Here is a 22166-nt window from a genome sequence, read left to right as displayed (position 1 = left end):
TATGAACACAAGTGGATATGCTTAATATTTTAAGTTATAAAGTTTCATTCTAGTTTAATTGCTAATTAATTACAGTGACTCTTTTCATACACATTTTTAATATATTACTTTCTTCACTATATCTTGTATTGAAAGATTGCAGTTAAAGACATTTATGTACCTTTACCATATAGCAGTTTTTATTGTGATATGAGGGAATAAAGTAATTCATTCTGATAGATTAAAAAATGCAGAATTACATATGTCGACAGTTATTCAGTATTGCTCTGCACAGTTAACCTGAGCTGCTGTTTATTGCCTATGAATGTTCTGATGAACACTTTCGTAAATGATACTGAAGAGTACTGTGAGTAATGTGTTTCAGAATGTATTATTGCTGTCCAACCCTGCTGGCAGAAAGCCATTAAGTTCTCAGCTACTTCCAAATCAGTTTTCAGTGATGCATCTCTTTTTCCTACATCCCACAAGAAACCATGGCCTCAAATACCTACTGCTGTGCTGTTGGTATTTGGACTTGGCTGTTCTCAGCTCTGCAGAGAGACAAGAATCAAAGAGACCTGAATGTTGGTTGCCCTTCAACATACATCTCTATGGTTGTTTTCGTTTAATAGGTTTAAAGATACTAAGGCACAACTGTGGTAATACAGAATCATAGAATTGCTCAGGTTGGAAAAGACCTTAAAGATCATCGAGTCCAACCACAACCTAACCATACTACTCTAACTAACAACTCTCTGCTAAATCATGTCCCTGAGCAGCTGGATTTCTTAACACAGAGTAAATGACGTTGAACTATTGCACCACTGGTACTGTACAACCTGAATTCTATTGAATTTCTGAAAGATTTTTAGTAGAAGTTTAAGTTACAGCACTTATCAGGTCAGAATTAAACTTACATAACAAAAAAAAAAACAGAAGCCCAAAACTGAAGACATAAAAAGACTTTAACATCACTCACTGATATTTTGTAAATATGATTAACAACTGCTTCACCACCAGTATTTAGTGGATACAAATCAACTTATCCTTTTTAGTGAGGTGATGTAGTTATTACAATAATTTAAGAAAGCCAGATGGGTCTAAATTGGCCCAGGTGGTCTCAAGTCTGCCAATTTACCAAACTTATGTTTTCATTTTATCTGAGTAAGAAGTGCCCATCATTCTTTTTCAGGGATGCACCAAGCTGCTGCAGTTGTTTGTCATCATTTGTCTAAAAGCCAAACTAGCTACCTGTCAGTTTGCAAATATTGTGGATAATAGGCATTACCTGAGGCAGCATTGGCCTGATTAACAACAAAAATTGGATTTCTAACATACTTCTTCCCTTCTTTTACAATGCTACATTCATTTGGAAATAATATTTTTCCCACATACTCTCTCACACACGTGATGCCTTCAGCTGAGTACCAAATTCTTAAATTAGCTTTTCCCAGAGCAACCAGCCTCTTACTACCCCCATTCACAATTAAACAGTCTGTTCACAATCCACACAGAGAAGTAACATCAAGTCCTTGGCTGTCATGCACGCACCTCCCATCCCATTTCATCCATGCTTATAGCAATATTCTTTTAAACATGTAGTACATCTGCTTACATGCAGAGACAGCAACCATTTTATTTCAAAACCAGCTGGAGCCTGTAGAAAGGCAGCAAACACAACACTCTCTCAAAGATTCTGCTTATTTTCCTTGTCTTTCCTACAGTAAGTGGATAGCCGAATGCTCTGGGATATAAATATTATCACTGCTGAATTCTTATCTTTTTCTAAAATAAAGACACTAAGTTGTGCCAAGTTATTATAGCCACCCACAATTGCACCATATGTCAGAGACTTTCGTTTTCCATACACAGCTGAAGAACACTTCCTTTTATGGAATAATTCATCGTTTCCACTTAACTCTGGCACAGTGACCCCAGGACACTGGTTTATCAGAGGGAAACGAGTCACACTAAGTGGGTAAATATTGCCATTTAAAAATACTGTTTTGCACTGAGTAATTTGGCACAGAAAATGATTGCCAAGTTGTCAATTCCCAAATTAGCTGTAAAAAAACTGTGGAGTTTAAGTGCAGAGTGCTTTCCTAGGCCACCAGGAAGAGAATTGCCTTCTTAGTCCCATTACTACAGGGAACACCTGAACCAGGCAGTTAACAAAGCCAGTGATGGCAGTATGGACCAAACTTCAACTCTACAAAGAACGATCTCCCTCCACAGACACAAGTGAACCATTTTTGGCCATGTTACAGCAAGAGCAGCCCTAAAGCATGAAGGCCAGAGTACATCACCAGAACACTGAGCATGCAAAATAGATTTTGCAGCCTGCCCCGTACTTGACGATCCAACAGCTGCCTTCATAGCAATACTCAAATTAGAATGGCTGCATGCTCACTAGGGAGCAAAAGCATAGCTCTGCATAAGTCAATGCCATCCAAAGCCCAGGCCACTGCATACTCTAGAAGCACTGTTTCAGCAGCACTCATGAAATTGTGAACAAGCCACTGACTTCAATTCAGATCAGCTCCTTGAACTAGCAGCAAAAAGCATGGATGGGAATGCCCAAGGACTGCAGAAGAGAGAAAAAGGAATTGGGTCTTGGGTTAAAGTCAGAAGTTCATAAGTAAATACATAAATAAAGCTAAATACTTAAAACACAAACAAAAAATGCAACTATAATGGTGGGGTTCTTTTTTTTTTTTTTTTTTTTTTTTTACTGTTACCAGATCTATGAGAGGTTTCAGCTTCAAATCCTTTTCTATTCTCAGGAATGTTAAACTTATTGACCAAACTGGTAGCCTACTGTATTATTTCAATTCTTGCATTGATAATGCTACCTGTTTATCATTTGAAATACATGCTTTCAGCCATAGAGAGAAAACAAGTAAATTAAAAGAGTTCAGGGGTGACCACCTGGAAGGAAGACAATTGATTTTCTAGTGCCTATTCAAGTGCCTGTTTTTCCCTGCTCCCTGTTCTGTTTCCTCCAGATTCAGTTCCGTGTGCACGTGTTCAGATAGGCAAACCTCCACTGCACAGAGGCTGCAAGACAAGTTAGGTGGTGGGTCACTTGCTCCAGTATGCTCAGAGGATGATAAGCTTTGGCATGACATCTTCACACCTAGAGAACTTAATGTTGTATTTGCATGAGAAGATACATAGTCAGCAATCACTCTTTTGAGAATAGTAAGCATTTTTCTGAGTAATAGCAACAGAGAGCAGAACAGAAATAGAAAAATAGCCAAACAAGAAAGCATCCATATTTTAAGACTATGTATAGGATTTGCATGATAAAAATTGTTACTCAAGAGATTTTCTATCTCTACTCTTTAGGCCAATTGAAAATATTTTTGTTCATAACTATACTTAGAAAAATGTGACTGAGTCAAGTAAGATTTTCTTCTGTGACTTTATAAACTTTGGGAGTTTGCCTGGCATTCTTTGTGCATGGTCATTACAAGGCTGAAAGTCCTGCAAGCAACATCCACACAGCACTTTTTCACTGGAATCAATACTAAACAGAAGACATATGATGAAACTGGAGGTATAGAAACGCTTTAAATGCTTCATGTAAGCTATAAAACAGTTTGTGGAGCCATTTCATATTACATTTCCCATAGAGTTAATTCACACAAGTGGGAGGACAACATGTGCACTGCTCATATTTCAGCTTATGTTATTACCTGTTTCTGTATGAGGGTCCCTTGAGTTTTAATTAAACAAGGTATTATTTACCAACTCTGTTGTATAGTTTTCACAGCATAGTTTCAACAGTTCCTGTGTGCCTCTTCAGATAGGTCTTGCTATGCAGTAGGGGGTTAAAGGATGTGACATGCAACAGAATCTTTAATTACGATGCTGAATTTATTGAAGTGAAGGTATCGTCACTTTTAAAATCTTATTTATATAAAAAAAAACTCTACAGAATACATTGAACAATAAGTTTTATGTGAGGACAGATACTGACTCTGGGATACCATTTAAGACACAATTTCATTCCTTCTTGTAACTGCCTGCATTACTAAAAGAGAGTGCACACATGGAATAGTCTCCTAAGAATCTCAGTTTAGCACAGTTTGGCCACCTAATGCTCACTAACCAAGAAAAAGCTCTTTTTGTGTTTGCTTTTTTAAAAACAACTCAAACTAATCTTCATGCGTGCTCTGAGAAGTTTAAATACAAGATTTGCTTCATAAATCTAGCCTTTTCACAGCTTACAGGCAATCTTTTTCTAGTCTAGGTGCTGCTGGGAAGTTTATGTTTCATATGTGCATCTGACAATTGAGGTTTTCAGTTCTTCTAATCTGTAGAAACATCTGACATTCTCTGCAGGTTGCAGAGAAGAGGAGGAAATGAAATTTCCTGGCTTTTTCTATGAATTTCAATTTATTTATTTTTTAATAAAAAAGATAGGAAACAGTAAAGGTTAAATATTGTGTGGTAGCTTTTGTTTACTTTCTATTGCTGTTATGAATATAAGTAACTATAAACACGATCAGGGTGCAGAATGCAACAAAAACATTATTGGCAGCCACATCCTCCACATCCTTTCAATGTGTTTATGCTAATGGACCCTGAAGAGTAAAGTGCAATGCAGTGGTTATGGAAATACTTTAAACACAAATTAAATAAGTGGAGAAACAGCCCACCATCTCTAATCATTATTTGAGTACATCTTTGAGTGTATCGGATACATTACTGGCTGAAGGAAGAAAACATACAGGGAGTCTGGAGAAAAAGAATGACTTTCTGTCTATTAGTTAAGCTATTTATTTATTCAGAAATAGAAATTTCACCTATGACACCAGTGACAGAATCACCAGCACACAGCACTCAGCAGCATTTTGTTAATTAACATTTGCTGACTTCCATGATCTTTCTGTCATTATTTTATCAAGGAAGAAAGCTATTTTGTTTCAAGGATATGTCCATCTTTCAGAGAACTCACAGCAATCTAATGTTCTGGACAGAATAATAATGCTTATGGTTGGTGCTTAAAGTAAACCACCAACACATAATCCTCTATTAGCTGTCAATGTGTAGCAAATCAAGATTTGCTTACTTTTTTTTTTGTAGTGAGTGATATGTTTTCCCTTTTATACATAGAAGATTTGGTAGGAGCCAATATTCACCTGTATGTGCAGGGAGTGTGCAAGTGGGTGAAGACAGAATAGGAAATATTTTTCCCTGTTTATGAGGGAAGCCTCACAAAAAGGGAAAAGAGGAAGACTAAACCAAGAGTAGGATTAAGATGGATTTTTCTCCATTTACCACAACCTTCAGAACTTTTTACGAGCTCCCTGTTGATAATAAGCAAAACTCAGACTCTGCTGCATTTTATATTTAATCTAAGTAAACATTTTTGCTCGCAAAACTGCACTGATTTTATAACTGGTGCCTTTACATGATAAGATCCTTACAGCAATGCACATACCAAACATTATTACTGTGTGACGGCACAGAAATCACCTCTAGGAAAACATTAGGTATTCTATGATATTTGGATGCCTAGCAATCCCAGAGAAATTCATTCGGATTTATTTTGCTAGAAAGCTCTCCCTGCAAACAATGGCGATTTAAATCATTGAGACTACCCGTGTGACACGGGCCAGTGGGCATAAACTGATTTAAGGATTTTAAATTTAAAACAGGTTGGTAATCCCTAGTGGATGATGCGACTGTGAAAATGGAGCTTATCAGGCTGCCCTGCAAGTATGTAGACAGCACAAACCAATCAGAGCCTGAAGGTCTGGTATTTTCTCCTCTAAAAAACAGGAAAAATTATCTGCATTTATTCACGAAGGAGGGATCTGCACCACCTGAAGGCATGTTTTGTTTGCAGCTGCTGATTTTGTGACAGACAGCAATGTTTTACCCATGTCAACAGAAAACTTCTTAAATAACTTCCAAATGTATTAGCTCTTGCTATGTGCCATGGTGTGCATTTTTGACATAACTTCCAATCCCTTGGTGCTACCTTACACTTCTTGTATTTCTGTGGTTGGAATCAAATAACAGCTGATTTCCTTAGCAGACATGAATTTTGTCTCACAAGCTGTTGCTTTGCCAGAGCCTCCTCCTCAGTGGACACCTGTGTAAAAACAGTATCAGTGAGGTGCAGTGGGAGCATCACCCCTTGCAATGCTGTGCAACGGCCCAATAAGAAGCTCTGGGTGAGAAGGAAGGTGAAATCCAGTGTTGACAGCTATTAGGTCATTTAAGGAACGTGTTAACCAGACCAAACTGAAGAGGTCTGACTAGGAACTTCAGCCACAAAGATACTGATAACATAAGTATTTTGTGAAGTCAGGAGTACAGCCACAAGCCCAATAGGATTAGTACACTCACTTAAGTAAAGAAGAATCAGTGAGATCAATCAGAAGAACAAGACAAGAGCAAGAGAACTTGGAAAGTGAAACCAAAACTGGGTACTAATGAAAACGAGGGGAACCTGGAAGAGGGAGCTGAGATGAGAAACAACCTAGCTAAGAAAGAGGCCACATCCTTGTGAACTTCAGAATTGGTAGGAAAGCTACGGTAGCAAAATCAACTCAGTGTGACTAATAAGGAGAGTCTAGGGACAGGGCAGGAGATACTCTCAGGAGATAACAAAAAGGGCACAGCTGCCCAATAGGAACAGAGGACAAACCAGTACTCTCAGTGGCACAGTATTGCCCTACCTGAATGCAGGAGGTTGAGCCAGGTGTTGGTAACAACAACCCCCATAGTAGTGAAGGAAGAGAGCAGGATGAAGACCTCCAAGAAGGCTCCAGTCAGCAACAACTGGAGATAGGTTTGGAAACATTGTTGCAAATTAAGTCTAAGTCCCTTCAGAATGCGAAGTGAGACAACAACCCACAGGCAGAGGCTCCAGGCTGAGCTTAAATGAACTCTTGATGTCTTGAGTAGAGGTCATCCCTGAAAGGCCTGTTAGTACCCTCAGGGCTCAGACAGATGCAAAGCATAAAAGCAGTCTGTGTGACAGGCTTTGGGAATGAAGATGAGTTTGTAGAAAGATAAGATCAATTTGAAGCTGGATGAGGAATGAGAAAAATTGGATCCAAAACTGCGTGCTGGCTTTGGATTGGCACTGCCAACAGACCTAGGAAAGGTTCAGCAAAAAGGAAAATAGAGAAAGGTTTTCAAGTATTTAATGACAGAGAAGTCATGATTTTGTTTTTTAAGTAACTGAAAGTAGTTGGATGACGCTGAAACTATGTTGGTATTTCAAAGATGCTAAAATAATTAACCAAAATGGAAACAAATCACCTGCTATTAGATGATTATTTTTTTTTTAAACAATGCAGATAAGTCAGTTCTCTTAAATTTGTACAGCATATTGAGGAAGTGACACACTGATAGTTTAATCTGCATGATTATTTCTGACAATGTGAATACTTGTCAGAAGTAGAAGAACCAACATGGCTGTACTTATCAACTCCTGAAGTAGAGACAAGCTTTTGCAGTCCTGAATGAAAAATCCAAATACCAGTTTTCTTTCTGGCTCTTTATAACTTAGCACTCTCCCTAAATGAACATCAGGAATCTAAAACCCTTCCATGTTTCTCAGATGTCAATCTGTTTATTTCCCGTAACATCAGATCATGGAGCAAATCCTCCTGGAAGCTATGTTAAGGCACATAAGCAACAAAGAGGCAATCCAAGATAGCCAGCAGCACTTCACCAAAGGCAGACTGTACCTGACCAATCTGATGTCCTCCTAGGATGGTCTGACAGCATCATCAGAAAGAAAACGCAGGTCACCTACCTGAGCACGCACAAGGCTTTTGACATGGCCCCACACCACATTCTTCTTTCTAAATTGAAAAGAGATAAATTTGAAAGCTGGGCTATGAGGTGAATAAATAATTGGTTGGATGTACTGTCAATAAACATACAGTCGGAAGGTTTACAGTCAACAAATGTACAGTTGGAAGAGAAGCGCGATTAGGATGGTACCTTACAGGTGTTATAGTTGGAAAGATTATCGTGGCAGAAAAGAAACAAGCAAAGGAGAAATGCTTACCTGTATCCAAGAATCTAGGTTTGCAGTAGAAAACTCCAAAAAGAGAGATTTCCAAAAAGAAACCCTTCCTATTACTGGTCAGCCCTTAAAAGGTGTCTAGGAGTGGAGCCTGGCCCACCCCTGAATTGCCTTCACCTGTGCTCCCACAGCTGACCCAGTCCTTTCCTCAGCTGATCAATCAGTGGTTCACCAGGTGACTCAACAGTTCCCATGCAGTTGGATGATCGCAGACATCTGTGGTTGGAAACCCTACCTATGGCAGGGGACCTGGAACTAGATAATCTTTAAGGTCCCTTCCAACTCAAGTCAGTCTATGATTCTGTAACAAAAATCTCCCTGTTTGTAGCAGGCTGATCAAACATGTTTTTGAACAAAGGAACTAAAAGAACCACAATGACTCAAACTATTATGTGTGAAACAATATCTACTTCACTGCCAGATGTGATGGCACAATAGTATAAATTACTCAGTTTGCACTGAGCTTCCTTCAATAAAGGGAGAAACCCTGCGTGTTGGAGGAACTGATTAAGATAGAAAAACTGCTCTATTCTAGGGAGCTAGAGTACTTCTATACCATTTGACATATACAAGATAGACACAAAACAGACACAAAATATAGCTACAACAGGTATGGAAAATAATAGTTTTCCTGAGAGATGCAACATTCATTTTATTTTGGTGTCACAATGATAAAGCAGGCAATTGCAATTTTTTTTTTTTTTTTTTTATTTACATAGGGTGAGAATTCAGCCTGAAGTCAGAAAATCTAATTTGATTGCTGTCTTTCAAGTATATAGCACTCAGTTCAACTGGCTTTGCAGCATAACACTGGCAGAACAAATGAATGTTATTGTCTATTGTTTTTTGTTTTTTAAGAGAATATTGAAAGTTCCATCAATTAATTCCATGATTTGTCCACTTGAGGAAATATTCATTTATAACCAGAAGACCCAAGCCTGCAATAACCTATTAATTAAATGGGAAAAATGACTTTTAACCAAACATCAAAATAAAAAAAAAGGACATTTTAGGCTTCGTGAGAGTTGACAACTCTTTATTATAAGAAAGAAACATTGCAACAAGGTGTTGGATCAGTTATTAAAACTAATGTTTGGATAAGGTTTCAGTGATTTGGATTTGGATTTGTAACATTTGAGACTTAAATAATATTGGAAAGCAGTGACTCCCCTTGTTTAATTATTTTACATGCCTGTGTGGCAAGAAGGGTGGATGTTTGACAAGGATGGTACCATCTATATACATTTAGGAAAACATGCTTGCTGTGGGTGTAGAAAAATAAAATTTATTTGTTAAATTACACATAAATATAAGGTACAAATGTATTTTTAAAATACAGATAATCACACTTGCATTGTGTACATATGAAAATACAGTATTTTAATATTCAACATACACAGACACATTTATGATAAATGCAACTCATTGGCAATGCCAGTTCTCCTCAGTCTGTTTTTTGTTCTTTTTTTTTTTTTCTTTCTTTCTTTCCAGTTTTCCATAAACATGGAAAAATAGGCTTTTGAAACATTTAGTTCTGCCGGACATCTTGCAGCAGCTTGTTAATTTCTGCCACCAGCTCACTGGCATCCATGAGTTCATGTTTACCATCACTGAGGTGATTGAGTACATTGTCAAAATCATCTTCTTCATAATTCTCCGGGATTTCCTCCATGGCTGGCAGCCATTTAGAGGAGGGCTGTGCACTCGAGTGAGTCCCCAGAGTTGGCCCATTGTTGGCTGGATTTTGGAAATGCGTGCTGGCTGCCCAGGCAGCCACTCCCTGTGGATAATTCACAGCCTTGGCAGGCAAATGTCCCTTCCTGCGCTCCAACGAATTCAAGCGTTCCATCTCATTGCATTCTGTGTAGGCATCCAGTGAGGGAGGCAGCAGGCGCTGGAAGACACTGCTCATTTCAGAGAGAAGAGAGGAGGTACAAGTGTCTCCTGATTCCTCCTCACCCTGACAGTCTTTGCCAAATGTTGAAAAGCTCTTCTTCTTTTCACTGGTGTCAGCAGGCTGAGGATCTTCCTCGAGGCCCTGCTGCTGCTGCTGCAGCTGCTGCTGTGGTGACTGAAACTCCTCCCCAGGGATGAACATGTTACTTCTGTAATCAGATGAGGGAGATGGCAATGGTGGCATCCAGCACTGGTCAGAGTGGCCTAGAACCCTGCATTCCTCCGTGCACAGCCGCATTGCTGCAAGAGAAAAGATGAGAGTGAACATCCCCCTTCGATTGCAGCTATTATTTACATACACAAGGTCTAACACCCAAGGAAGACAAAGGCTGAACTTCTCCAGTGATCAAAAGTCTTCCAAGCTGGTGTTTGGATTCATTTTCTGTACGCATGAAGTCAGCAACTGCAAATGGCCTGGATTTAAATGCACTTCCATTCCTAAAAGGTCTCAAAACCCAGGAATGGTAAGTACAGAACTGGTAAGAAAGTGATATAATATGTTAACTAAGATGGCAGATAAACCAGCTCTTGTGACTTAAGACATTAATTCCCTTTGTGAAGTGCTTTTACATAAATATAGAAATAAAATGAAGGTGTTTCTACCTTCCAGCTTTTAGTTGTTTTACTCAAGTCTTTCACATGCAAATAAAGAAGCACATCAGAGTAATAACAGGAAAATAAACAGTCAGAGGAAATACAGAAGAACAAAACCATGCAGAGGAATCTCCATTAAATTATCTCCTTTTGACCTGACAGTGGGGTGTATGCTGAACACCGGGTGATCCACTAACATCTGACCTTATTAATCAAATCATTTAAATTTTAATCCAGTACCAGAATATTTAGCTTTTAATCCATATCCAGGGTGATCCCAGGGTTTATACAGACAGGAGTTACTCTAAAGTGTATCTGCACCTCTGTAGTTCCAGTTCCTGTGCTATGCTGGTACAGTGTAGACACAAGGGCAGCAATAACCCATGAGATGGGTATTCAAGCCAGCAAGAGGGCTGAAAGGTTGAAAACTCCCTCTTTCACTGCTAGACTTGAGTGGTGTGTCACATAAGCCACGCATTAAGGCCAGCAATTGGTCCACTGAGAGTCTCTGCAAGAGTAGATCATAAACACTGAGGAGGCCTGGTAAAGGTCTCTAGAAGCAGAAACAGGTAAAGACCTATATGACAGGCCTGCAAGGAGGGATGTTCCAGGGCAAAGGCCAAATTTGCCTCTCCAAATGGAACTGACTTTTTATGACACAAAGCCTCAGAACAGGCTGGGCTGTCTGGGTACCCGGCAGTCCTTCTGGAAAAGCCCAAGCACTGCAGAAGCCACTAACTTGAATCTGAGCCACATACTTCAAAGAAAGTTCTTAGCAATGCCAGGCTTCACATTATGCATATTTTGACTGTAGGAAAATTTTCCCCTAATCCCCCATGGACTACTGGTTAGATTATCCCATGCAGTATGTAATTTCTTTTTCTCTCTACATTTATATATTAAAGACGGAAGAAATACCACTTCTGAAACTAAATGTCTTCAGTCATGCCCTGTAGACTTTCCTCATTTTCTCATCATGCTCCCCATTTGGCTCTGGATCCACACACTTTATCAAAAGTTCTTTTTGTGGTAGTGTAAGCAGAAGTGAATAGTGTATTTCAGCTTTGAACATACCCATGATTGATAAAGTGCTACTGTAAAACTGTCAGCGTTATTTATCTCTACGCCTTACACAGCCTATCATATTTTGTTTGCTTTGCCCTTCCCATTCCTTCAAGTACAAACATTCTCTGCTCCTTACACAAGGGAGCATCAATTTCTTCAAGAACATGGGTTCAAGCTGCAGGCTGGATACTGCACAAGGTATTGCAAATGGCCTACTAATCAGCATGTTTCCAACAGTAAATAATGAAAAGAACCTAGAAAATATCAGTGGTTGACATCTTGGTATGAGTGACTGCAATGCCTTAGTGTACTTTGTTCCCATGCATGAAAAGCGTACTTGTGCTGTCTTAACAGGAAATGCCTAAGAGTTAGAAAGTAAAAAAGATATCTCAGTGATCCGTTGTGCCTGGACCAGCTCTCAACTTATCCCAGGAGGTCAAGATTACTCCCCTAATTAAGAAAATTCCTGTAAATTAATGAGAGACTCACAACAGTTTAGCATTTCAGTAGCCGTGGCCAAGGCCAATGGTATCCTGGCTTGCATCAGAAATAGTATTGCCAGCAGGATCAGGGAGGTGACTGACCCCCTGTACTCAACTCTGGTGCGGCCACACCTCAAGTACTGTGCTCTGGTTTGGGCCCCAGGAGTGGCTGAGTGAACTGGGATTGTTCAGTCTGGAGAGGAGAAGGCTCAGGAGAAACCTTACAGCTGTCTCCAACTGCCTGAAAGGAAGTTGTGGCAAGGTAGGAGTTGGCTACATTTCACAGGTAACAGCAATAGGATGAGAGGGAGTGGCCTCAAGATGCGCCAGGGGAGCTTCAGGCTGGATAGTTGGAAGAATTTCTTCTCAGAAAGAGTGGTGAGGCATTGGAACAAGCTGCCCAGGGAGGTGGTGGAGTCACCTGGAGGTGCTTAAGGAAAGTGTAGATGTAGTATTTAGGGACATAATCTGTTGGGGAATATTGGTGGTAGGTGGACAGTTGGACTAGATGATCTTAGAGATCTTCTCCAACCTTCATGCTTCTATGATTATCTCATTGTGAGTTTTGCTACTGATCTTATCATGTTTGATTTTGGTAAAAAATCATAAATACAGACATTGTTGAGCAGAAAATCAAAAGATACTCTAAGAAAAATGAATGGTGTCACAGTCCGTCCTTAGATCACCAATAAAATAAAAAATAAAAAAATAAAAAATGCACAACATTTCTTCCCTGGAACTTAAAACTTACCAAGGAAGACTTAAAAAGTGAGAGAAAAAACAAGTCTTTTGAGGGCAGTTATTGAACTTTCTGATCTCAATATTTTTGAAGTTTCGAAGGCTTCCACAGTTCCACCTTAAAAGAACAGATTGCAAGGGCTTTCTCACAGCATTTTGCCTGTGTCCAGACTTACAATGCAGAAACCTTTCAAAATGGAGAGCAGGAAACCTCCAGGAAGTTTTCTTTTCTTTTCCTTTTTTTTTTTTGTTTGGATTATACAGGGGACTCAAAGCAGTTCACATCTCATCTAAATGAGTTGAGCATACTTATCTGATGGACTAGCACTACACATTGTGGTAAATGGGCATCTGGCTGAGATTAAATGCACTGCACTACTTTACAGCTAAACCGAGTTGCATCTGTACACAGCAGGAGCTTTCCTTACTCTGAATTCAATTAGCGTTAGGAGAAGGCCAGGCACTTTTGGAAACCCTGCCCTTGGGCTTCCTGTTTAGAGAGAGAATTGCAGGAGCTGAAGACACATAACGGCACTTCAGCTAGCCCAGAGCGTTGCCACTCCTGCCTGCTGGCAGCCCTCAATCGCCTAGCAGGAAGAGGACAACTATGCCTTGGCAGCAGCAGGGCTGGATGCCAGTGCAAACACCACTGCACTTCAAGTTCCCCTGGCAACTGAGAGCTGCAGCAGATCTCTCTAGGGGATCTGCTAACCACGGAAGGGAGGGAGACATGCCTCATGCTGGATGTCAGGGGGATAAGTAATAGGAACTGGGGGAGATTAGGATGAAAAAGGCATTAGGACACTAGATATTGATTAAAGATTCTGGAGAAATAGTATATTTTAAAGGCTTCTGGTTTTGAAATATTGGGTACCAAAGACTAGGTTGAGGAGATAGCTGAATGTCTGGATAGGCAATACAAGACCTGGTTCCAAACCCTTGCCATGAACAGAGATAAGCCCACTGTTGTTTTCTCTGGCAACAGAGGAAGGAGCTACAACACTGCAGCCCCTCTGCTCCAGCTCTGGGCAATGTCTGGGGGTCACTGCAGGAAGGAACACATGCTGTGCCAACCTACAAAGCAATGCTGCCTTGTATATAGAATGACTTGATTAATCAGTCTTGATTCAGTCTTAAACCACACTGAAGTTATCCAGCCCTGCCACCTGGACAGAGAAAACTAAATATGAACTAAATGGGTACAAGATTAAGGGTACAACCAGTGGCTATGTAATTATCAAAGCCATTTTAAAATTCTTATGTCTGTATGCAACATGATTTCTTATATCTTCCTGTTTTCAACTTAAAACTGGGCAAAAATTCACAAATGGTACTTCATATACAAGTGTGCGCTTAGCTTGCTTTCACTCATCTTTTTCTAAATTTTCTCTCCTCTGCCTTGTACCTGAGCTGTTTCTCTTAAGCTTCTTCTTCTGTAAGTCAGGATTGCAAGACTCAGATCTGGACATGTTAAGATGCTTCCCTTACTACTTGAATTCATTTTTCAGTGGGAAAAATACTTTCTTTTGCCATCCATATTTCTTGACCAACTTCAATTCATTTCTGAACTGTTCAAGTCTGTATTGTATCCTATGGATCAAACCCACTGTGGAAAATGTGTCCCCTTAATTACAGTTCCGTGTATTTTTAACAAACCACAACTGCCTGGCTTTAAAAACAAACATCCACCCAGTCATTAGAAGTCTAAGGATGAAGAGGAGATGATGCTTTCTGTTGGGGAATTTGGAGCCTGCTCAAGATGATGCAAATAAAAGAAAAAAAAGTATGAGTTGCTCTGGGCAGATTTTTCAGTTGCATCTGAGTTTTCATTTGCCTAGATACGGGAATGCTTCAGTTCAGTATTTATCATGAGGCAGAGGAGACAGAAGAAAACACAAGACTTGAAAGCTAAAGAATTTTTGCTTTCTCGGTAGTAGCTTTATCAAAGTGACAGCTAGGCAGCACTGTAAATAAACCGTTCAGCTTCCATTGTGCTCATACCTGCAGGAATTCTCCCATCTGTAAGGAAAAGGTCACTGAATCCTTCCCCAAGAAGTCTGTCAATTGGAGACTCTCTACCCAAATCATAATCGCTGTCTCCAGCTTCGCTATCACCCCGGCCACTGTCTTTCAGGCTGAATTTATCCATATCTTGAAGGGCATATCTGTAAAGAGAATGGTGGTAATGATTGAATCAAATCATCTCGTGTACAACTTGGATTAAAAAAAAAAAACAAACAACAGTAGTATACTGTCTGATACACATGCAGCACAATAGTTCAGATCCTTACCTATAGCTTCTGGAATATTTGTTTCCTCGAAAACTTGGCCTTGGTTGATACTGGCCCTGGTGAAGCATCGAGAGGAGTTGAGAAACCTGCTAAAGAGAAGGTGAAAAGAATGATTCTTCGAAATAAAAGCTCAGACTTCTAGTTCTAGAAATACTAATTCACTTCAAGTTGCTTTTTTCTCCTTTTCAAGTTTAATTAAATCAAATTCCTACATAATGCAGTACAACTGACTATTAGTGTAGAGTCTGCCGCAGAAAATAACTGGAGACATTTCAGAATGAGGAAATGCACTGTTGTTTTTTAGCCTCGGAATTCATTAACAAGTAAAACAACTAATTAAGAAGAGATTGCATTTTGCTTTGTTTTAATAGATTAGGGTCACCTCTTTGCCATTATGTAGTCATAAATCACTAGGTATAATGAGGCATGACACTCATGTAAGGCCATTACACCAAAGCTGCAGGAAAAAGTGAGATGGGTGCACCCAAAGTTTGGGACACTGTGTGCGTGTATCAGACACACTGCCTTACAATACATGTACCTAAACTGTGTCAGTGTTTGAACTTGGGGTTTTCCATCCCCATTAATAACTTCCCTCTGTTCTTCCGGACTCTTTTTAAAACAGCTATGAGGAGGGAAAAGGAAGGCAAGGAAGGAGGAAGCTTCGTAAACCAGAGCAGATTCCTGTGTACGTTACACTGCATTGTTTCAGCCTTACAGGGAAGAACCAAAAAACCAACACTATTAATAACAGATGTAACCCTGTGGTAATGGATCCAGTTGCTATTGGAGTACAGCTGCAAAGCTGTAACATTTAAAGGGAAATCTGTAACACGTGGGACTTGGATCCAAACGCCTGTTGCATGAAAAGTACCTCCATACTCCCAAGAGGACCTTTGTGTGCAAAACGAGGTGAGGACCTTACCTCAACAGCTGGAGTTGCATGGGTGAGCTCCAGTGAGAAGTTCTCAGGCACGTGGTTGGAGGAGATTGTCACCAGGCTGTTCAGCGATTGGTGGCTGTGGTGGCTCTGCCGACTGCTCATCTGTCCTCTCTCCAGGGTTGGGGATGAGGACGGGGAAGCTCTGTGGTGAGATCGGATGGGTAGCGTGCCATTAACTGTTGGCACCAATGTGATGTCCCCTTTGTGGATCTGTCTGGAGGGCCGCTTCGGGTGGTGCTGGTAGGTCGATTCTGCCACACGGCAGTTGTAGGACCTGGTGTCCTTTTTTTCTCGATTACATCTCGTAGCAAAGATAACCATGATGACCAGCAACACGGCACATATCGATCCTAAGGATATAATTGTTATCATCGAGACATCCAGAGAGGGCTGGCTTACCAAAGTAGCTTCAGTGCTTGAAAATGAATAAACATACTCAAAAACCGTACATTTCAGAAGCGCTTTAGTACTAAGCTGAGGACTGCCTTTATCCTGGACTATGACAAAAAACTCCCAGTGCTTAGTTGGAACCGACTCTACACTTGCGTTGATGGAGATGTCACAAGTTTTGGGATCCATCACAAAGATGCTGTTTTCCTTGTCAGCTGCTATGGAGCAGCTGAGTTCAGAGTTCATACCAGAGTCCCTGTCTGTAGCCCTTATCCTCGTAACAAGAAAGCCAATCCCAGCATCTTTAGGGATTGAGATTTCTGCTGTGCTGTTGCGCAGTGCTGGGCCCACGATGACAGGAGCATTGTCATTTTCATCAATGATAGTTAGCACCACTGTAGTGTTACTGACAAGTTGCTGGCTCCCTCCATCCCTAGCTTGAACCGTAAAGACAATCTGATTTACCTCTTCATGGTCAAAAGTTCTCAAGGCATAGATTGCCCCATTGGAGGGATCAATGGTCACATAGGTGGTTATAGAACTTCCCAAAACAGAATTCTCCAGTATGGTGTAGGTCACCTGTCCATTGTCCCCTAGATCTGGGTCTGTGGCCGTGACAGATGTGATGTACGCTCCCGGAGAGTTATTTTCTAAAATAACTACTTCGTATCTGTTTGTCTGGAAGCGGGGTGGGTTGTCATTTTCATCACTAATTTGGACAGTAAAGTGTTTTACCGTGGAGAGACTTGGCGTTCCCTTGTCCTCTGCTATTACAGTCAAGCTGTATTCAGATCTCTTTTCTCTATCTAGACTGGCATTAGTCAAGATTAAATAGTTATTTTCATAAGTCTTTTGCAGTTTAAAATGGCCATGACCATGGAGCTTGCAAACCACCTCTCCATTTACACCCGAGTCCTTGTCCTGTACCCTGACCAGGGCAACAAATGTGTCCAGGGGGGACCCCTCAGAAACATAAGCCGTTTCTTCTTTTTCTGGGGACATCAAATTTAAGCTAATTTCCGGTCTGTTATCATTCACATCCACAATTTTAATTATAATTTTGCAGTGAGCCGGAATAGAATTTGGTCCCATGTCTTGAGCCTGAGCATCAATTTCATAGGACTTGGTAATTTCATAGTCCACTTGCTTCAGGAGGGTCAGATGTCCTTTTTCTGAATCTATCCTGAAAGTCTCCATAATTTTGGGAGACACATGACTGCTAAAGGAGTACACGACCTTCCCGTTAGCGCCCTCATCTGGGTCGGTCGCATTGAGGTCTATGAGCAAAGTCCCGACTGGGGAGTTTTCCAGGAGTTGAATGATATAGGACTGCTGCTCAAAAGCTGGGCTGTTGTCGTTGGAGTCAGAAATGCTGATTTTCAGGAGGGAAGACCCAGACCTCTGCGGCACCCCCTTATCGGATGCAGTGAGCTGGAGCTCATAACTCGACTTCAGCTCCCGGTCCAGCTCCTTCACCACGATAAGCTCTGCATACTTGGCACCGTCAGTCCTCGCCCTCACCTCGATGCTGAAAAAATCATTGTCGGAAAGGGAGTAAGTGTGCAGGGAGTTGTCCCCCACGTCTGGGTCAAAAGCACTGTCCAGGGGGATGCGGGTGCCCACCGCCGCGCTCTCAGATATTTCGATGGGGATGAGAGCCCTGGAAAACTGGGGGGAGTTGTCGTTGATGTCCAGCACCTCCACTTCCACATGGAAGAGCTGCAGATGCTCGGTGGGCAGAGTGATCACGTCGAACTCGATGGAGCAGTTCAAGTTTTTCTGGCAGAGTTGCTCCCGGTCGATCTTAGCGCCGATGCTGATCTCCCCGTTATCCTCTCGGACGACCAGAAGCGGGGAGTTCCCCCTCTGCATGGCTCGGAAGCGGACCGAGGCGGGGTTGGGGATTTTCAATAGAACATCGGCCACGTCCTCCGCCAGCCTGGCGATGACCGAGCCGACCCGCTGCTCCTCGTAAATCCGGTACTTCAGGTTCTTGCCCAGCACAGCCTTATCGAGACACGCAACCGCCAGTGCAAAAAGGAACATAAAGTGCATTTTGCTGCCAGCCCGCCGCGTTTGTAAGTTTCTGCAATTCATTTCTCCCAGCGAGTTAAGAAGCAATTACTCAAACTTCCTCCGGTACCTCAAACCCCGCGCACATCTGCTCCTTCCAGCCGCCTCTCACAACCAGCCCGGCATCGACAGCGCAGTAGATGAGAAAACTTTTCCATACACACCGTGCCGGGACATCCAGGGACGAGCCGCCGCAGCCGCGCTCCGCGCTCCCCGCCTGCGCTCCCGCGCCTCCGCCCTTCCCGCAGCTCAGCTGCTCTCCATGTGCCGCCGGCGGCCCCGAGCTCGGCGGCGTCTCCGGGCACGCCCCTCCCTCCCTGGGCGGCGCAGCGAACGCGGGCGGCGCCGGCTCCGGCCGCAGCTCCGCGTAACTTCACTCGGACAAAGCCGCAGCGCGGCGCGGCCCGGCGCCGGCAGCCAATCAGCGGGCGCGGCCGGGGGAGGCGGGGGCGGCGCCGCCGGCCCGCTCTTCCCGTCCGCGGGGGGCAGCGCCGGAGGCTTCGCGTCCTCAGCGTTCCGAGGGGTCCCGGTCCCGCCGCCGCCGCCCCGTTGGCACGGCGCGGTCCTCCCGTTTAGTTAACTGCTTCGCGAGCGTCTCGGTGCCGCTTGTCTCCGTGTCAGCTGCCGCTTCTCAGTGCCTGTTTGTGTGCGGAGAGCTCCTCTCGCTCCTTGGAGTCTCCGTGCCCAGTCAGCGACGCTGCCCGCAGCACTTCTGCCCTCGGCGCGTGTGCTTTGCTGGGAGCCGTTGCGCGGTTCCTCAGATCCGTTTCCTCCCGGCGGGTGCCACGCTCGGGCTGCACTCGTGCCAGGCGTCTGAAAGAAGGGGCCGTGGGGCAGACGGAGCGCTCCGAAAGTGATCGTTGCCCTCAGCCTCCTCCGCTGTTCCCGTGTTTACGTGGCAACTTGCACCGAAAAATAAAATCAGATGAGGGCTGCGTCCCAGAAACGGCACAGATGGCTGCACGAGCTCCGCGCTGCAGCCAGGTCTCCCAAGCAGACATCTCCTGGTGTGTCTGCTCATGACGTGATCCCTGTTTCCCCTTTAGTTTATCATTTTAGCTTACTTCAGCCTCCCGTTGTTTCCCTGCTAACTTCTCCCACTTGTTTATTGCTGTTTCACATAATCTCACCGTCACTCTCTTTTACTGCTTTTTTTTTCTTTCCCTCAGATATTCCCCCTGCCATGTCCAGAAATGTAAAAAGCAAATCTCCGATTCTTCCAGTTTACTTGCTCTCCGCAGAGCTCAGCCAAAGTCACTAAGGAGGTTCTTGTTGAAAGAGAAAGCAGAGGAGGCTCAGCGTGAACTCTCCTTCTTTTTAAGCATTCAAAAGCATTTTATAAGCCATTGTCTCTTTTTTTTTCACAAACCAGCGCCGTGTGGCAAATTGTGCAGAATAGAAATGCCTATAATGAATGTATTTAGTACTGGGTCACGCCGATGAACATTCTGCCCCCATGAATAATACTGTTTTACAAGTTTGCAGCCCTTTCAAATCGCTGATCCCCAAACCCTATAGGCAAACTAGAAAAGCTAACACAAGCAACTGGGACTTTAGAAACCCATAGCCATCTGGCCTAAATCTCTAACAATCCGAGCCAATAATTATATCAATTCAGGCTTTAGTGAACCCCTTTGCAAACACCAAAAGAGCAAAGAAAGGAATTAGTGGCCATTCTAAGTTCTGGCGAAGAAAATTCAAAGATAATCTAATTCTATTAGTTCACGGGCAGCTTTTTTTGCAGCTCTGATAAATCTTCCTATAACATTTTTCCAAAATGCCAGTGTAAACTCTTTTCTGACGATAATTGGGGAAATGGGTTCAATTAAATGCAGTTCTGAGTGTCAATAAAAAGTATTTTGTTGATAAAAGAAGTCACTGCCCCATTACACGACTACAGAAGATGAATAATTCATAGAAAAATAATTTCCCTGCTGAAATACTAACACATTTTATATATATATAAATATATTAAAATGATAACGTGTTCCTATGAGTAACTGTTGGGTACATTTAGCTATGCAGAATTCACTTCATAGTGCAGTTCTTATCACTTTCCAAATAGTAATTCCATTTCATCACCTTGATCTTTCTCAGAGACACCCTCTGAGATACTCTCATATTAATATCTGTATTAACAGATAGCAGGATGCCTATAGATGGGAAAAGCAGTGTCTCTTTTCTTTTTTTTCCTTTTTTATTTTGGCAAGTTCACTATCAGGTTATTTATAACACTGTCACACAAGTCCACACTGTCATGCCACCAAGCATTAACACTTACAATGAAGATAAAGATGTCACTGGCACAGCTCTTATCAGGATTCTGAACTAAAGCAATGGGGAAGCATTCCTCTGCTTTTTTTTTCCCAGCATCCGCTTGAACCTCTGAGCCAGGAGAAGAGCCTCCTCACTCTGTTGCTGCAGAGGCAGCAGCATTGCAGTGAGTGGCCCTTGGAAACAATCACAGTACTCTCAGGGCTGATTCCTCACTCAGCCAGTGAAAGAGTCCTGTCTGAAAGTCTCTTAAACTCCCGTCCACCTTTGACATGGCAGACTTCCCTTACAAAGGGAAGGGAGAGTCCCACGTGCAGCCCGCAGACATTTCTTATGGAGCGTGGTGTTTGAGTGCTGCTAGGCACGTGAGCGGAGTGCTGCTGGCCTCTTGGCTATTCCTACCCAGTACCTATCTACTGACTGCAAAATCTCATCCAGAGTTGCATTCAGAATTGCCCAGCAGTGCACCTGTGGAAAGAAAAGAAAGCATCTCCCAATCGGACTTCCTTTTGCCTACACTGCTGCTCCAGAAGTCACAGCTGCACACAGCAGCTTAAATAATTTTTCACTTAGCTGAAAATAGGTTTACTTCTCCGGTGGAGATGCTTTAAAGTCCGTCTTGTTTCTCAAAGGAGTTTTATTGAGCTTTGAAGCTTATATTTCCTTCTAAAAGTTACCAATTCCCTAGGTGCATGATATATATCCAAAACTTAGGTGACAAAGAATTTTACTTTGAGGAACTGCTTTGAGAAACAGTTTGTCGCCAGGGACAGGGGAGAAAGAAAATGATTTTCCTGACAATGACAGAAGCACGGTGAAATTAGCACAGTGCCATTTGGTTCATCCACCCCACCCCCAAAAAAGAAATGAGGTTTTATTCACTTTCAGTATGATTTATTGCCTTATGTTGCAACATGTTACAAAATGTCATATGCACTATGCTCCAGTGCACAAGACACAGCAAGACAAAATTTGATTTGACACCTGCGTAATGAATGTGAAAGACAAGTCTTCGTAAGTCAGAAGTGTATTTTAAAAGAACATTTCCATCACAATGAATGACAAAACTGGGGGGCTGTTCTCTCCCTCTTCTCTTTCTCATTCCTCTCCCTCTGTCTGTCCCTCTCTCCTTCCTTGTCTCCCCCTTCCTCTTCAATGGGCTTGCTGCCCAAAGTAAAAGCAAAAACAGGGCTCTCTCTCATCTTTTCACTTTACATTTCCATCTGATGCAGCAAAATGGGCAAAGGGTACCCATGTAGGAAGATGAGTTACCACTTCAGACTCACTCTTGGAGCCACATAGAAGTTGCTAGAGGACTGATA

General features: G+C 42.3%; 1 protein-coding gene across 2 annotated transcripts; it reads right to left on the bottom strand.

The window, feature by feature from the left end:
* Nucleotides 1-9057: 9057 nt before the first annotated feature.
* Nucleotides 9058-18919, bottom strand: PCDH18 (protocadherin 18). 2 transcript variants are annotated; one of them, XM_031588795.2, is made up of 4 exons: nt 16090-18919; nt 15165-15253; nt 14875-15038; nt 9058-10234 (listed from the first exon to the last, which is right to left on the bottom strand). In XM_031588795.2, the coding sequence occupies exons 1-4, from the start codon at nt 18592-18594 to the stop codon at nt 9567-9569; spliced, it is 3426 nt and encodes a 1141-aa protein (XP_031444655.1). In that variant the 5' UTR covers nt 18595-18919; the 3' UTR covers nt 9058-9566. The 2 variants fall into 2 exon arrangements, with proteins under 2 accessions (XP_031444655.1, XP_031444657.1); XM_031588797.2 differs by having other exon boundaries at nt 15165-15250; nt 16090-18918.
* Nucleotides 18920-22166: the final 3247 nt, after the last annotated feature.

Source organism: Phasianus colchicus, chromosome 4 (genome assembly GCF_987193195.1).
Source record: "Phasianus colchicus chromosome 4, bPhaCol1.hap1.1, whole genome shotgun sequence".
In the NCBI taxonomy this organism is placed as follows: domain Eukaryota; kingdom Metazoa; phylum Chordata; class Aves; order Galliformes; family Phasianidae; genus Phasianus; species Phasianus colchicus.
Note: the sequence above shows the minus strand (reverse complement) of the source record. Positions and strands in the feature narration are given on the sequence as shown.